At 42.3% G+C, this 18,222-nt stretch overlaps 1 protein-coding gene across 1 annotated transcript in view; it reads left to right on the top strand.

The window, feature by feature from the left end:
- The window catches only part of LOC104280792 (EH domain-binding protein 1-like), a gene marked incomplete at its 3' end in the record, with an annotated part of 170,250 nt that extends 152,492 nt beyond the window's left edge, over positions 1-17,758 (top strand). Inside the window, 3 exon segments of the mRNA XM_009878592.1 lie at positions 16,454-16,553; positions 17,690-17,731; positions 17,733-17,758. Of these exon segments, the coding sequence (XP_009876894.1) occupies positions 16,454-16,553; positions 17,690-17,731; positions 17,733-17,758 (168 nt within the window).
- Between the last annotated feature and the right edge of the window lie 464 nt (positions 17,759-18,222).

The raw sequence follows: 18,222 nt of genomic DNA, 5'->3' as shown, positions 1-18,222 counted from the left end.
AAGGGAAAAGAACCGGTTCTGGATATCCCCAGGTTGGCTGACGTGACCCTGTGCCACCTCCCAGTGTGCTGGCTGTGACCCAGCGATGGGCTATTCCAAGAAGCTGAAAGATGGCTGCCTCCGCTTTCTTTTGACCTTCCAAGGCAGCTGCCTGGTAGGGACCAAATGGCACGGCCGAGGAATAGCTGCCTCGCACCTGCTCGCTCCACACCGCCTGCCCCATGCCAGGCTCCCCTGGGAGGCTCTCCCGGCCCCTCTCCATGGAGTACCAGGACAGCGTAGTTGAGGTAGTTGTCTCTTCTTCAAAACATCATTAGGATTGGAAAAAAATGAATCTCTTGCTCGCACGTTTTGCATAAATACATGGTAAGTTATCAATTGATGTTCAAATGGGTTAATTGAGTTTGAGGGGGGGAAAGGTCATTTAATTGGTCTATTGAAATGTTAACAGAAACAGATATGGCAAGGAATAGACTTTAATGGCTGCAGTGTGGCACTGATGTCTGCATTCACTTGCAAAATTGTTAATTAGGGCACTTTGGTAGTTCATTTGCTTTTGTATTGATGTGCTTAGTCCAACAGAGAAAATGGGTTTGTCTGTGGCATTTACAGGGGGCAGCAGAAACTTGCAGTCAGGAGTAAGGAAAATAAAATGTACATCAGAATTGGTTTATGGTCTGTGCTAGTGTCTTCATTAACTTGCTTCTTGTTATGCAAGTCACTTTCTAGTGGCTAGTGTATTTTTGTATGAGATAAAGTTTGATATATTTGGCTTCCGTTTTTCATCACTGTAGTAGTGCGCTTGAATGACACTATCATATATATTTTTTTCAAAGGTGATATATGCAAAGTTGTTTAAACTAGATTAAAACAGACTGTACTGCGAAGCCAGGGACTAGGTGTCTCTGCTAGTTGAGCCCCTGGAAGAAGGTGTTATCTCCTTAAGCGCATACCAAAAGAATGTGTTCAGTTGCAATTCCTGGCCCACAGTCATTATTGCCAGTGAGATTACAAAACCAGTCCTTAGTATATACTTCGGATCCACCATGCCTCTCTTACAGAACATGAACCTTTAAGGTATTGGCATTTCGTCTGTGGCAATGGCGAAATTGCGCTGAGTGTCCACCAGCGCTTTCTGAGGGTGGTAATTGCAGGGATTAATCCCGGTGCTGTTTCCTAATAGACTTGCTGGATGCAAACTTTATATTTGAATTGGCTGCAGGAAGGCTGTATTGTGTACAGTATGCAATAATACATTATACCCTAGGTACTCTTTGTAAACAGAGGCAGCCAAAAAAAAAATAAAATTGAAAAACCAAGTAACTATGAATCATCACTTTTACAGCAGGGATCTTGTTGTCCTTCCAGAACAGAAACAGGTTAGGAGAGAAGATGATATTTTGCAGCAAAGAAAGTGCTAATCTTATAACGTCTCCTAAATGAAAAGGACTGTTTGTTCATTATATGTATCGTAATTCCACGTTTGGGTGCCGCGTGTGCCGGTTGTTCGGCGTCGGAGGCTTTGGTACGTAGTTTGTGACGGAGCATTTCTTTTAAACTCCTTAGCGAGCGTCGACATCAGCTTCATTTACTCGTGTGCGTTTGTGAAAGTGCTTACATGAAGATCACAAATGGGCGCAGCGCAGCCATCTAGTTCTGCAGTTCTAATCCGAGTCCCAGAAAGTTTCATTGTGGCCCTATGCAAATGTATTTACGTAGGAATGGATCTTGGGTCCTTTAAAGGAGGCAACGAAGTTGGAAGACTGAGGCCAACAAATAAATGAAAGTTCCTCTAAATCCATTGGATAATAGAGGCAGTGTTAAGGCTAACCGCAGTGTTGAACTAAACAGAGGGATTACTCCTGGGTTTTGCATCAGTTGTTTTCTGCCGGGTGGCCTCACTTGTCAAAAAAAAAAAAAGAAAAAAAGTTGAGCGGGCGAACATTCACATGGCACATTGAGAAAAGAAGTATGCTTAATTCCATCAAAGCTCAGAAATCAGTCATTAATTTATTCTAACCTCCAATTGTTGGTCATTTGTGAAACATCTGGCCTTTAAGTCATAGGAACCTCAACGTAAGTACAATGTGAGTCGTGCCGAAGATGGGAGCGGGGTGCAGCCAGGGGCGCTGCGTGAGCGTGTGTGCACGAGCATGGGCTCGCATGTGTGTGTGTGTGTCACACAGGCTGCAACTGCCACTTAATTTCAGAGACTTCGGAACATATTAAAATGAATCCTTCCGTTAATTTACTCTCGAAATTAGATTATTTTTCATTTGCATCTTGGAAAAGTTCTGCCATTCAAAAGTGTCTCTCTCTTCATGGTGAGTTAACAGATATTTAGCAATCTTGCAGCTTGCTCGTCAGAAATAGTTTCTAATGAAGTTGAAATTTGAGATAGAAAGTGTATAAAAGCTTTCAGGAAAGACATACCCTATTTTCCATATGGCTAAGTAATTGTTATGATATTTGTTTTAAAGCTGGACTTAGACACTCCTGACTGCCCTCTAATTTGATATGGCTGGTCCCAGCGATTCTTCTGCAGGAAACTTTCCTAGTAGAACGCAGTGAAGGAGATAAATAATTTTGCAGCTATAAGCACATTGCGAAGTATAGAAAATAATTCGGTCGGCTTTACTATCATGTGGATAACTGTCTCCGGGTTATTTGCCTCTGCTGGGAGTTGGAACCTGAGTGAAAAGGAACTGAGTGATTAAAAACAGATTTGAAGTACAGGTGGCATCTTGGAGCTGGCAAAATTCTGCCTTTTGTTAAGCTTAAAATAATGCGGGCTATTTAGCGCTCAGGCCTGGGGGATTGTTTTTGGTCGGAGAGAGAATGTAGTTCTTCATGTACAATTTAAACATTGCAACATCTCCTGTGATGGAATTTCATGTGTTTCACATGGCTGTAGAACGAAATTAGATTTTTTTATATGATGGAAAAAGTGAGATCTGTCAGTCCACACGGTCACGGGGGTATCTCGGAGCTTTCTGTCTTCAAACGCTTACCTGCTTGTCCTTCTTCGTGTTTTTAAAGACCAGTGTTGCCTCTTCGGTGGGGCCATTTGCGTTTCTTGATGAGCAGCGGCTGGCTGCAGCTCTAAGGCTGGTTTGGTGGTAATGATAGTGATGCTGTCCGAGCACATGGCAAAAAGAATTTTGAAGGTTTGGTATGAAGTGGCTCTTTCTGTTAATATTTGTTTCTCTTTTCCCCCTTGCTAAGTAAATAAACCTTTAATCCCGACTCCATTGTAAAATTTACTGTGTCTGAATCTAGACCATTGTAACGCCTTCCAAGCTGGATTTTATCCTTTCCTACTAAAGGGATATTTGTGATTTTGGCAGCCTGACAAACGTTACATTAAAAAAATCCAATGAGTAAATTCAGGGCGACTGAATGTATTTGGATTCTTAGCATTTACTCATCCCTGCCGTACTGTACCGAGAATTTTTGTGACGTGAATTTGAAGCATGTGGGAATCCATGGGTGCTCACGTGTTGCACAGTGTCTGAGTGTGCACATAGGCGCAGCCCACCGACACAATACGTAAAAAGTCACGTTTCGACTTTGTTAAAGCCCTCGCTTCCGAAGCACTGATGTCCAAAGTACTGGTAGGATAGTGGAGATGAGAGGGAAAAAAAAAAATCTCTTTAAACAGCTTGTGAAATGTAGTGTTTGAAACGGTTCTTTGAGAACGTGCAGATTATGGCTTGTGTAGTGACTCTTTCCAGCTCCCTGGGAAATGAGCTGTTGACATTCTTTTGGGTCATCATCCGAGATAGGAGGGCAACCACAAGGATTTAGCAGATAAATTCATCCAAAAAGACCTTTATCCATTTCATTGCAACTTGGAAACGTTCATGTCGAATAGCAGCATTAATGTAGCCCCTTTACCCCTTCAAAGTGAGCCTCGTGGTTAAAAAAAATAATAAAAAAATCAAATGAACAGAATAATAACTTCTTTAGGTCTTCTAAGAGGTAATTCGTTATTTACATAATTCTGGAGCATAAACCCATCTTTCCTTCAAGAGGCTCTGAAATAGAATTGGGGATCTTATACAGTGAGTCTCTTGAATTCTAATCAACTGGATCTGTCTCAAATTCATTTCTAGTTTATTGTAAACAGTGGAATTTAAATTAATTTCTTGTTATCTTGTCTTTTGAAGAAAATAAGCAACAAATTTAAAAGGCTTTATTTTTAAATACAGCTCAGAGTTTTTTTATTTGGGGTTTTTTGTTCTTTTATTTAAAAAAAAAACTTTATAAACCAGGTGTCAGACAGGATAGGTTTCAACAGCCAGACGATAATTACGCTTTAGCATAGGTGATTATGAAATAAATCAGGACAAAAAAAAACCCGACCCGAACAAACAAACAAAAAAAAAAGCCCTGCACACTTTTTGACTTGAACTCGAATGATACTATATAGGCTGAATGTGCAGGCAAGGTTCCCACAATGCACTGTGAAAACCTAGGCTAACAACCACCCCGCTGCGCTGAAAACCCCCAAAAAAGACAAAAGCACAATGAAATAGAAAGCTTACCACCGGTAGCTTTCAAAACGACAAACTAGGCAAACTATACATCTCCACCACTCCAATTTTGTCAGAATGCTAATGAGCTTGCTCTGATCTTTACTCGGCTTCCCGTGTTTTCTACATCTTCAAGGACCACATGGCGCTAGCAAAATAAAGACAACTAAATGAGAATTTCGAATGCTTTTTGTGTTGGGACCTGGTGCCTTTCAGTTGACGCACTCGTTGAATATTCTCAACTTAAAAGCGTACAACAGGGGGCTGGGTATGAACTTCTAGCAGGGGGAAATTTGTACAAAAGTAAATGAGTGTGATGAGGAAAATATGAGAAAAATTTCTGATTAATTTCCACTCTATAATATCAATGACACCTTCAGCCCCTCTCATACTACTCTAACAAGAGATGCTGATAAAAGATGAATGATTCCGTGTTGTTCACAGTGAATGTTTAGTGGTTTTTTAATAGCAGCATTCTACATAAAAGGCACCAGGAAGTACTCTGCATTAGCAGCTGAGATCACCAGTTAATAGGATGATGTCTTTTAGCTTTTGTCACAAGATTATTAGAAAGGATGGGTTTCTGTTCTCATCCCGGCATACTTTGGAGTGCTTGTTGAGCACAAGTGCTAAAATACAGGTTTCTCGGTATTGTTTCGCATGCAATTATTGCAACACCTTTTACTTTTTTTTTTTTACCAGGTGATTTTTGTCATTGGTCTCTTATCTGCCCCCTTTACCTGTATTAATCACTTGGAGTGGTCTGCTTCTCAATGGGGGCTTGATGGTGTATATGTGTATAGATTCACTATCAAAAACAAATCCCTGATTTGCTCTGCCCCTTCACAAACCCGATTATTGAGCTGTATTTATCAGTCTGCATTAGACCATCCTGAAGGCTTCTTACTGGAGTCGTCCAGTCTGCAAAACAAATTTGTGCTGGAGGAGGGAGCGGTAAGCTTGGGAGGAGGCATCCTGCTTCCTAAGCCAAGTTTTGTCTTTTAAAAACCATTGAATTCACAATTCTCTTTGGAATTCCCAAAAGTAAATGCAGATTTGTATTCACCAGTGTCAGGGCTCGGGGATGAAAATTATGAATGTTCGGTTTCGCTTGACAGATGAACTCCGTTCAAAAATTGGGTTTGTCACTGTCTTCAGGCTTGCAAACAGCCAGTGTCAAAAATACTGGGGCGTATACGTAAGGGGAAAGTTGTAGCTAGATGGGGAAATCATCACGGTCTCTTCATATTTTCATATCTTCCATAAATCAGAAAGAATGAATTAATAACGCCACGGGGTTTGTAGCAGTTTGCCAGCCTTGATTTCCATATACACTGTTGCTTTGCTTAGCTCAGCGTGATTAATCTCAGGTGAACTGCAAGCTTGCCAGACCGCGAGGTGGAAGAGAGTTGTCCAGCCGTGTTGTGAGAGACGAAGCAGCTCTACCATGTTGTGAAAGACAACAACACCTCTGCCATTTATGTTTTTACATTTGGCATAAGGAGTGAGTGAAAGTATTTCAGAAAATTCTGAATACTTATGTGGCACTGCTTTGGGGTTTTGCTGGTGTCAGGTTGTGAGTATTCCCTGTTGGAAATTCCTAATGATTAGGAGACTAGAAGGATATCACTCATAGAAGTTTGTGTTGCACAGAAAAACAAGGGTTTTGACATTTGAGCACAAGAGTTAGTGATCTTTATTGTAACATGATAATAGTTCACAAAACTCTGCATAGGTAGTTACTCCTTTTTTTTTTGGAAGCACTACGGCAAAGCCCTTGATGAGATGCTTTTTTCTCCGGTGTTCAGGAATGTTAACTTGCTGCCAGGGTTATGGTAATGGGATTTCTGTCAACTACCAAGCTCCCGAGTGACAGAAGTGCAATGACATTATGATCCAGGTCTTGTTTACAGTATGGTAACTGTGCTTCTACCTCGCACCCAAGTGTGCCTTGACTGCCCAGAAGCCTACAGAGTTCTGTAGAAATACCTTCTGATACTGAATCTATGCAGTGTAAAGCCATTCGTTAAAATTTGTTAATGCAGATAAACTGGAATGCTGGTAAGCTGGTTTTCTGTCATGAATCTTCGGAGTCCAGATCTTTCATATACAAATTTCTGCACAAGTATTGATTGTGTAGTTGCCCAGAATTGTGCATTTTATGAGGGATTGAGAAGTTCTTGAGGTTTGTCGACCTTTTCTCCAGTTTCCTTTCTGTCATGTTGCCTCCACTGTCTCTTAGTGGTAAACTCTTGCCTCTCCAGTCTCCATCTCCTCCCGTTAGCAGTTCCCATTAAGCAATCTGGACTCGCTTTTGGTCAAGAAAGACCATCTGGCCATACATGCTGTTCCAAATACCCAGCGTTTCTGCAGCTGAGGAGTTCCTGCAGAACAAACACACCATGCCAAACCTCAGGAGTTCACGGTTCTGACTCTCCAGTTCGCCACATCTCTGCAGTCTTAGATGTGTGCATTGGTAGGCAGAAGTTTCCAGGTGGAGACCTCTCCAAGACCAGACATGGTCAGCATGTGTGTTCAGCCATCCCTGGCCCAGTTCATTCAATCATTAAAGCAACTCAGCAGCAGCAATGACCTTTTTTTTTTTTTTTTCCATTTTTTCCTTTTTTCTTTTTTTTTCTCTCAAAGTAACACAGAATTGTCATTGGCTGGAAAGACTGAATGATAAGTTGACCTCCTCTCTGTGCACTTCCCTGGCTTGTAGCTTCATCATTGCCTTAAAAGAACCTGTCGACAAAGTGCTTGAAGCCAGCATGGAGAGCCTGAGCGCGGTGCTGGCCGCATAGCAGGAGGCTACTCTGGGAGAGCCCTAGGCGCTATGAATAGACTTGCAACCCTTCCAGAAGTCTTGCAAGACCCAACAGACACTTGCTTCTTTTAACTGATTTCCATCTTTCTTTGTGGTATTGCAGAATAAATGCTCTTTCATGTGGTAGGCATAGTCTTTGGCTTTATGCCTGGAAATTAGCTTTCTCTACAATCAGTGCCTGCCTGTAAAGGGAAGGCGAGGAGAGAGGCGCTTTGGTCACCGCAGGGCTCCCAGCCCGCGATGCCACTGCAGTCAGGAGAAAGCCCTGTTATTTTTTCTTGATTTTCTCCCGTTTACAACTAAAACCACTTTTCTGTCAAAACTGGAAACCGTGGGGTCCCAGGACACCTCAGCCTCGCTGAACTTGCCCATTTAGCCCTGGGAAGCTCTGGATCACTGAAGTACAAACCTGCCAACTCCCAGTAAGAGTAGGCATCTTCATTAACACTGATGCAAGGTCACATTTGCTGCCAACCATCATCTCACTTCAGGCAGTTGCTTGGGTTAAATTCAGCCCTGACCATTAAATGTCATTTTATGCTGTCTCCTGCGCCTTCCCAGCTCCAGTAGAGTATGTTCTGCAGGAAGCAAGGCCATGTTTGGTAAAAATGGCATCATATGCTGCTTTTAGAGAACAATCCAGCGACTTTAAGGTTAACTGGCCTCTCACTTCAGAATCTCACCCAGCCATCACTTGCCAAGAAAACAGGCAACTGATCTGAGTAGTAACAAGCTGCAGAGAAATTACTCTCACTCCTAACACAGCACCCAGCTCTCCTTGTCACCCTGCAAGTGAAATAGTTCATCCACGAGACCATCATCCCCTTCTTGGTGGATTTCTAAGTGTGAACTGCTGTTTTTTCCACACCCTCAAAGGTCTGAGCGGGCCAGGTAATGGTGTGTGTTTCCTGTGCTGCAAGCGAAGGTCTGTTGTGTACTTTTCCCAAGTCTGTGCTTTCTCTGAAGCTGTGCTGCGTGAGGCCCTTTGGGCACAAAGAATACCAGAGGGCAGTACAGGGCGAGCACGGGTGCTGCTCAGTGCTAGAATCCCTGCAGGTACTGTCTTGAAGGCAGAGAAAGCATCGCTTTCTTACAGGAATCTCTCCAGATGTTTCAGCTGAATCTCACCTCTTGCTGTGTGAATTTTGGGCCAGAAACTGTGTGTTTTCTTGATCTGAAGTGATGGTCCTATATTTAAAATATGTCATCTTCATCAAGCCCAGGTATTCTGTTTCTGTTGATTTTCTGTCATTTTCTAGTGGCTACTGTGTTGACTCGTCATGTTGAGAAAATCAGCAGTCCTTCAGGCTTGTGGAAGTTTCAGTCCTGTGATAATTTTAGGTTGCCAAGGCTGCCGTCCACAGATGTTTGTCTTCCTGTGAGTCAGTCCCACACCAGGTAGAATAAATCTTCGCACGCGCTGAGATTTGGTCAGAACCCTGAGCTTCTGTTTACAGAGCTCTCAAAATTTTAAATAGCCTCTCTGATTTATTACGTTTCAGAAGCCAGAGAAATTTCAAGTATCCTGCTTGATACTAAGCCGTGTGCTTTTGGTAAAGGCATTCCCTTGGCGTTCCGTTCGGATTAGAGTACCTTGGGGGCTGAAATAGTCAGATAATGCAGCGCAGTGTAACTCTGCCTGGCAGATTCTTGGTAGTCGTCACCTACCTTTATGAGACTCTGTGGCGTGGACATCAACATCTCCTCCTCAACTGCTCTCGGACAGCAAGTTAATGCCTTTCTGATGTTCCTTAGGCATTTCTCCATCCAGTTCAGACTTGGAAAGTTGTGCTGGGGCTTCATCTGCTAGCTAGCTCTTCTGCATTGGCATCTGAAGAGCAGTCCCATCCTGGTTATCTCCTGGTGACTGCTCTTGTTTGTTTTCAGTGGGTTTTTTAACTGAGGAGGTCCTTGTTCAGTGAAAGGAAGAAATACTCTGGGAGAGAGCTGGGCATGGTGCTCTGAAAAGGGAGGCTCCAAGCTCAAGGCGGAGCAGCCCATCGGTTCACGCTGCTGGCAGCCTGCCACAGGCTCCCAGTGAACGTTGAGAACTTTGGAGAATTATTTTAACCAAAGTTCTGAGCTTTTCAACTGAAGGTGGTACTCTGAAAGCAGAGGAGGGTGATTTGTTTTGCTGAAAATATGGCTCTTTGAAGGTGCCTCAGTTTAACTCAGTGAAAAATGGATCACCAGTCTTCTGAAAGTCTTCACCGTAGATTTCAGTTGCGTCAGACACATTTTGCGCTAAGGTCTCATGTAACTCCGCAGAGAATATCTGTTGTGAATACAGGCTTTTCTGCTTGTGTGTTTGTTAAATTCAGTAACTTCATGAACGTGTTAAAAATGAGCTCACCTGTGTAGGAGCTGTTCACAGTGAGCGAGACAAGAAGGCTCTTCAGATCAGTGGGACGTCCACCGCTGGCATTGGAGGGTTCGAGTCCTTCCATCAGCCTTTGCTAGTGATGGGAGGTCGGTCAGCTAAAACCCCCGGCCTTGTTTCTCATCCCTTCCATGTTTCCTTCCAGTAAAGCTGTGATTGCCGCAGCAGATCAGCCTCATGGTCTGGGCGAGAGCACTGTCCCGTCGAAGCCAGGTATGAGTTGAACCCAGGCAAGAGCCAGTTACCGGCTACCCTGGCCCCAGGGAATTTCATTTAACCTCTAAAAATGAAAGACTAACTCATGTCCTAAAGCAGGAGGATCCAATTCCTACCTCCCCTGGGTTGGTTTGTTTGTTTCTGTGAATATTTATTGCTACAGCTTTGCGTTTCCACGTTCCACATTCAACCTGGTTTTAATTCTTGCTGAGCCCTTAGTTTCAGCGTTGCCTTGTGGCAGTGAGTTTTACTGGCAAATGATGAGGCTTTGAGGAAAGACCATTCTTTTTATCGGTTTTAAACACACCGCCTTCAATTTCAGTGAATTTCTTAGAGACAAGATGAGACACATCCTAGAACTGTTCTTTATTTGCTCTTCGTGTTCTCCTTCAGGTAAACAAGCCGATCTGTCCACTTGCTCCGAAGGCAGGAATTCGTAAAGGCTTACCCCTGTGATTGGGGGAATGCAACCTTCTTTTTTTTTTTTTTCCCAGCAGGCAAATAAAGGCAGTAGGGTATGTTTTCAAAAGACCTTCCCATTAAATTTGTGGAATTTGATGGTGTTTGGATGGCTCTCGGTGGTCATCTAACTTCTGTGAGCTAGCAAAGAGCCCCGAGAGAGGAGCCCAGCGGCACTGGCCATCCTTTGTCGGTATTTGCCCTGCTCTAGTTCACATGCGCTGGCATTCTCCTGCTGGCCTCTTCACCCAAGTGTGTTGAGTGAAGAAAGCTTCTTCTATTCTGTTTTAAAACTGTGTGTAAACATCAGCAAATGGGTGAAGAATGGGCTCTGTCTTAAGTAGGTTGTTTTTCATGTAGTTCTGTTGAGGTAAATGGGGAGACATGGGGAGGTTTCTGTATTTAACCATGACACCATGGCACACACACTATACACAGTGCAAATAAAATTTAAAAACAATTACTGCTTAAGACGGCATACAAAGTGATTCCTGTTCAGCTGCGATTTCTTGCCAGATTGAATGGGCTGGTTCGGGATGCTGATAGAAACCCTTTATTATTTATCTTCCACAGGTTGTAATTCATTTTTGCACAACAGCTAAATGCATTTACATTTAAGGATTTTTAGAAAAATATTAATCTATTGGCCTGTCTTGACAGATTTACGTTGGTATAAAGTGTAGAGAAGTTACTGTGTTCATCCATTTATGCTGTAAACTAGACTTGTCCCTGCATGTGGCTCCTTTTTCTTCCTTTTAAGTGGTATTCACAGTGTTTCTTCTCTGTTTTCTTAGCAAGGTACAGGTTTACTATGTTAATCCATATTGGGTTTATCTAATGACTAGCTGCACAAATGGCTTAAAAATAATGGGTCTAATGGCACATACAGACACTGATAGCTGACGGATCCTGAGGGGTGGGTTTGGAAGTATTTTTAGCGAGAAAGGAAGAAAAAAATTTTTTTTTTTAACTTGATAAGGTATATTTGAATTTTTCAAATTCAGAAGATATATTTGTCAAGATGTTTCTCATTTAAATATTTAACAAATCATTAGCTTACATGTAAACAAAATCCATGTGCAAATCCTGAAAAAGGTGAAGGAAAAGGTATTTTAGAAAGATTACCTGGAAGATTAGAATATTCAAATAAGGTAGTTGCTTACCTTATTCTCAAAACACAGTAACACATAAACATGCTTGTAATTCATGTGCATTTTAGATTAAAATTGTGTCAAGTTGCTTTTGAATTAACAGTCAGGAAAACCGTGTGTGTGATGAACCACAGGAAAAAAAGGAAGGGATTTGGGGTGAGGTTTTGAGGATTTTTTGCTGCTGCTAAAATTCGTCCCAATAAGGGGACACCAAGTTTTATTCTGCAGCTCTGCCTGAATCCCGTGCAGGAGTTGCTACAGCACAGAGTCACAACTCGGAAGTCAGGAGGAGTTTCTCATATCTGAAGGTAGAATTTAGTGTCTTGGGCTATTCCAGGCTTGGTGCTGGGCTCGTTCCTAATCGCTGAGGAGGGTTCTGGTAGATGTCAAGTGAAGAGAAGAATAGAGCACGCATCCTTCACCACTCCAGCCAGACAATGAAATTAGAAAATGGCACTGAGAGTTGCTGTGAGAGAATTTCCCTGGATTCCTAGAGGAAGAATAAAACAAGAATGTATTGATTTAAAAAAAAAAAAAAAGGCGGAAAAGAAGAGGGGGAGAACCAAAATAAATTTGAGAAACCTTGCCAGAATCGTCCTCAGAACCTATGCAATACTGAAGTCTGACATTAAAAGCTGTATTGTCTTTTCACTTAGAGGCGCGTGCGTGCACTGTTTCGTCATAGTTTCTGGTTCTGCATTTTTGGAATCTCTTACCGAGCATTTTGCATGCATATGATGTTTGCAGCGCTACGTGCTCTTATTTTTGAAGACTGTTTTCAGAAGTCAGTATTGAACTACAGAATAAAAAGGTATAAGCATAATTATGTGTTAAAGAGAATAAATATGCCCTGCTAGATAGTTAACCAGGTGAGGTTAAACAAGATAAGATGAATTCTGGTCTTTTTTAGAAAACCGACAGTCTTCATTTTAAGCTACAATGTAAAGTGCTTTATCCTGAGATTAGGTATTGTGGCAGAAGCTAAAACTGCCTTTTTCCCCTAACCGTGCCAGAATACAACCTCCTTTTCTTTTTGCGCTAACAAGACTGCTTTACCACCACAGCCCACTCTAAGTAATTAAATCAATCCTTTGTACTTACCGTATTCTCCTCTAGTGACGGTACTAGATCTGATTATATGCTTCATGCATATTCAAAGTACGGCACTGACAGCTCTTTAATGAGCTCTTACTTAATCAGCACGAACAATGTTCATCTTGTTCTTTTTTTCCTCATACATTAGAGCTAGGAACAGTTGGGGAAAAAATGAAACATCCAGCATTCATTTGAAAAATATATTGTACTTTGAAAAGTGTCTAAGCTGGGGAAGTTGCATTCTGCCCTTTAAAAGTCTGATGGACAAATTGGATTACTAGTATTGGATTAAATAACAAATGGTTAGAGGAGAAATGAGAAAAGCTCGCTGTGATCACAGGCTTTAATATTTTTTGTTACTTATAAAGCTGAAGGGGTCTTTAACCAGTTATTAAAGTCAGGATTAATTTGTAATGGTCCAACTTACTAGCTTTAAAAGGGTTTTGTTGTTGTTGTTGTTGTTGTTTTTTATCGAAAACAATAGTGTAATGCATGTATTATGGAAAAAAATTTAAGTTTAAGATCTGCAGGCTATTTATAGATTTTCATCATCTTGTACTGGCTCAGATAAGGGGTTTGCATGCATGGGATCGATTTGTTCTCACACATGTTTTTCACTTCATTTAAATAATCCGTACAGTAATTTTTTTTCCTGAGAACAACACAGATATTTTCCCAATTTTCATTTTCAGGTATTTGTATCAAGTCAATTTAATACTTGTCTTAAACTTAGAAAGTGAAAGCAAAAACAACCCCATCAGCAGCAGGCTTTTACAAAGCAAAACTTTATTAAAGAAAGGCTTTTCTAAATTTTTTATTTTAAAATTGTAGATGCGAGTTTAGCTTACAATACTGCTGCAGTAACAACACTCAGGTTTTCTTTGTTGAAAGTGTTTCGTGTGCATCCTTCCACCAAGGAGGGGGAAAAAAAAGTAATGTGCTGTAAAAAAAAAAAAAAAAGCTGTATTTGCTGAAAAGAGTTATTTACATTTCTTATATACAGGAGTTCATCTTTATTTTGCTTGCCTGGGAAGAAACTGTTTCAGCTCCATGTGCAAGAATTTAAAAGCTGACAGTCAACAAATAAAATATCAGCATCGACTGCTATTAATATTGCACACATGTGTCATTTCACTGATCAAAAAGGCCTTCGCCGGGGTACAATTGGCCTTTTTCCAAATTGCAAGCTTTTTTTCAGCTTTTTCTTTTTTACTCTTTCTTCTTTTGTTGCTGCCTGGGGATTTGTGCCTATCGCAGCCGATATCACATGACCGGTGTCAGGGCATCACATGGGTCCAAAGCGAATACAAAAACAGATTAAAAATTCTGTAAAAACAATCAAGACTTTGTTAACTCACTTTTAAAGCAGCCTATTCTATGGATATTGCGTGTGCTCTGGTGTCGGTGTGGAAATAGCGAAATAGGCACCTGTTCAGCTCTGACTCGGCAGCTCCAAGCTTTACCTAGATCTTTTCTCGTTATATGTTGCAATTAACTTTACTTAGGAGGAATGCATTAGTTGAAAGAAGTGTACATCTGAAGTTTATGTTCCTACCCTGAGATTGCGTGGCATGAAATTCAAGTTCAGAGCCGCCATTGAGTCAAACTCCTTTGAAACGTTTGTCTCCCGTTTCTTTTTCAAGGCTTGCAAAACGAAACGCAGCAAGAGCTTGCCTTTATCATGGCATCTTCTAGCCAGAGATCCCAGGCCACCTCAAAACTGACAAATTTAGTATCATAAATTAATTTAAATGTTACTATAGCCACGTATGTCTGGTTGTGAGAACTTTTCTCCACGGGCCGTGTGGCAATCTCATGCGTCACAGAACGGACTGGTCATTTTGCACGAATAAAAGAGGCAGTCTATCTCCTTTTTCTTTCCCTCTCCCCAAAACAAATTTCAGCTACTCGGTGTGTCTCAGTGAAAGGTTGCTAATATTGATTATCATCTACTTCTAAAAGCAGACCTTGTTAGATGGGCCAACACAGTGACGCCTTTGATCTGTAACTTAACAACAAAGTGTACTTATAAGTTTTAATCCTCTTCGCGGGGGCGCCAAACTGCTGAATGTTATTGTAAATGCCATGACATAATGTTCTCCGCACAAAAACGGAAGCTGGAGGTCTTAGGGGAGAGCATTTCTATGTGACAGAGATTCTTCCTTCATCACTCCTTTGTCCAGGAGCTTGACTCTCCTTCTTCTGCCTGGAAAAGGGCTGCAAGGTTATTCCCAATTTAGGATGCTCTCTGCTTCACCTCTCCTTGCTATCAAATCGTTTACCCTAAAAGCAGCCTTCCAGGAACGGTTTCATCAGCCAGGAGCTTCCCAGGGGGATAAGGGGGTGTGAGGGGATGTCTCACATCAGAAGGATGCCGAGTGGTATAACTGTGTCTTGCTGTGTGGGCCTACCAGCTCCCTCCCGAGCTGACCCACTTCCCTGTTCATCTCCTTCTCCTTCGCTCCTGGGGATGCCCCAAGCCCACCAGCCGTAGCGGGGGAATCGGTTTGGAATGGGCCGATGACCTTCCCTTGCACACAGCACGGTCATAGCTGGGTTAGGTCCTCCGTGCAGCGTGGATCATGGCTTGCACACTAGCACAGGGTTGGGCTGTGGATGCGCACATGGCAGGCACGTCCGTGCTTCCATCCAGAAATTGAAGGCTTTCTTGTAGAGCAAAATGATTTTTTTTTTCTGGTGTCTTTCCAGCTTCTGGTGCTGGAAATTGCTTCTCTGCAACTCGGGATCCCATGGGTTAAGTTAGTAAGATAGCTTTCCCAAGTATACTGCACCTTGCAAGAGAGATTTCAAAACCCTTTACAAACATGAAAGAATTAACTTTTAGCACCTTTGCAAAGTGAGTACGGATGATTATCCCCGTATTACACACAAGGCACTTGAGATCTGCCCACAGCCTCCCAGTGAAGCAGAATCAAAGACGGGAGAGGTACCCAGAAGACCCAACTCACGGTCCTTTGCCACTATTCCAGGTTTCTTCCCAGCTTACTTCTAACCCTAAGAAGGGTGTGAGTTTCATAATTCAGTGAAGACCGTAAAGTCTTCACTTCTCAGCTCAACCCAAGAGATGAGAATGGCAGGTCACCACAGAGGACTTTGATGGGATTTCTCCTAGTCCCTGAGCTGAGAGAGAGTGGAATTTGGCCAAGTGACACCACTATGTGGAAAGGACAGTCAGGAGCCTTTGACTGCAGGTTCAGGAGAGGAGCAGCTCTTTCCAGCTCATCATCTGGAAGAGTGGCCATAAGCGCCAAGAAGCTGAGCAGGTGCCCATGCCTTGGCCAAGGGTTCAGGGTTACCATTGCCTCTGCAGGTGCTGTGATCCCTACCACGTCATCCTCACCGTGCTGGGTTTGCACGGGTGGAGGGGATCTTGCCCACAAGGATCAGGTTTGTGTTTGGAAGCCTGTGATGACCAGATGTCTCTTAGCAGCAAGGATTTTTTCATTGGGAACGTGGCAACAGTATAGTCCTTTCTAGAGAATTTAAAAGACGCGGTGCTTTTAAAAAGGTGTTTATTTAGGTCAAGGTATGAGTGTGATAAAGAACACTAAAATGTTTGGTGAAAAATGGCTGCTTTCAAAGGTTTATTTATGGAGCGAGCAGGACTGGGCGGCAGGACTCGGAGTCATACGATATTAGTGTTATTTCAAAGTACGCCTTCTAATGCTCAGTATATTGATATTGAAGAGCAGTGCTCTAAAAGCTGAAATGAAATATGTAGCTCTGTTTGTGAAATGCCGTGTGAGTAATGGAGGTCTTTTGACTGCAGGAAGAAACACGGAAGAAGAAGAAGCTATGATGCAGGAGTGGTTCATGCTGGTTAATAAGAAGAATGCCTTAATAAGACGAATGAACCAGCTTTCTCTTCTGTAAGTATAGATGGACACATGTATTTACAAAAGGATGATTTACTGGAATATTTACCCATCAGATGGATGCAAAACTTTTTTGCTCTCTTCCCATTAGACTTAAACATTCCCTCAAAAGCGAGTAGTGTGTGTGCTTTGTCGAACACACGTAAAGTAACTTGTTTTTCTCATATTTCAAACTTGAGAAGCATGCAATGGCACAAAATTAGCCAGAGCAGTGAAAAAAAAAACCAGTTGAAGAAATATTAAGCGCAGTTACTGTGTCAAAGGCCAAATGGTAGACTAAAATTACATTTTAGAAACGTGCAAATAGATTTGGGTTGTACCTCAGACGTGACAGGTGAAGACTGGAGAGAGCAAAATGTGAGCTGCTACCTGCTCCGTAGAAATCCTCAGTGCCACCGCTAGCTCGGCAGCACCAGACTGCTGCAAGGACACCAGCGCATCGGGTCGCAGTGCCATGGTACCACTGGCACTGCGGAGCAAGGACAAATACACTTTATTTGCTAGTCCTGGTGAGGAAGGGAGTAGAGGCTGCGTGCTTTTCACCGCGTTCTGCCCTCAGCGCTTGTTTTGCAGCTTTCAGTTTGATTCTGTTTCTTTCAGTAATGCCACCTAGTGTAGATGCTTGCATATACCCTGGGAAGAGCCTGGGCTCACAGATTTCCTACCGTGTCTGAACTTGACAGGAGATTCTACCTTCAAAATATTAAGCTTTCTAATCCCATGTCTAATTTTCATTATTCATTAGGGCCGAATGTATGTAGGATAATACTTCCAGTGTCATATTATCTTGGTGAATAGGCTGAAGCTGGAATTTGTTCGTTAGATCCGGGGGAATGTTTTATACTTAGGACATTCCACAACAGCCGCTCCAAGGATGAATATGAAATATGAAATACGTCCTGTAGCACAACAGACGGAATTAAAGCCGTCGTTACAGAGAACGAAAAGGCCCTGCTACTGAATACGCTACCTGAGCAAGGTTTTAAGTTTGTGTATCATTTGTTTGGAGTGGCTTAAAGTTAAAGAGAAAAGTCAGTTGCAAGTCCCAAAATCAATGTAAGTTAAAGGTTCTTTTAAGTGTTTAATGATTTAGTAATTAACATATTGATGAACTTTTGCAACTTGCCTAGGGAAAAAGAACATGACCTCGAAAGGCGCTACGAACTGCTGAACTTTGAGAGCTATGCTTGCTATCGAAGGTAAGAGCAATTCTGGGTGCCGAGGGAAGGAAGATGCTTGCTGCCGAAGGTGGCTGCCTGAAAGTACCAAGCACGGGGGCTTTTCTAAAGCCCAGTTAAGAATTAAAGCTGACGTTTACATCACTTTACCTACAACACAAGTGACAGAATGCAGCAGCATATGCTGGGTCTGCAGCCCCCCCAAAAAAAGTCCAAGGTATGGGACAAAGAAATATGTTCTCCTTGGAATAAACTTTGAAAAGAAAGTGACGAGGAGGTGAAGAACATTTGTCTGGGGGTTATTTTTTTTGTTGCAGTGATGCTTTCCGGCGGCATCGTGCTGCTTTCAGTGCCACAGAAAACGTTAGGGGTGACCCACAGAAGGAAGCCTCCTTCCTTCTAGTGTTTCAGAATTGTTTTACAATTCTCACTGTATCTCACTGGGGGGAAAAAAAAATCTCCTCGGGTTTTGGTGGTAAAACACT

This window comes from Apaloderma vittatum, unplaced genomic scaffold (assembly GCF_000703405.1).
Source record: "Apaloderma vittatum isolate BGI_N311 unplaced genomic scaffold, ASM70340v1 scaffold2290, whole genome shotgun sequence".
In the NCBI taxonomy this organism is placed as follows: Eukaryota; Metazoa; Chordata; class Aves; order Trogoniformes; family Trogonidae; genus Apaloderma; species Apaloderma vittatum.
The sequence above is the reverse complement of the archived record's forward strand: the minus strand, read 5'-3'. Positions and strand labels throughout refer to the sequence as shown.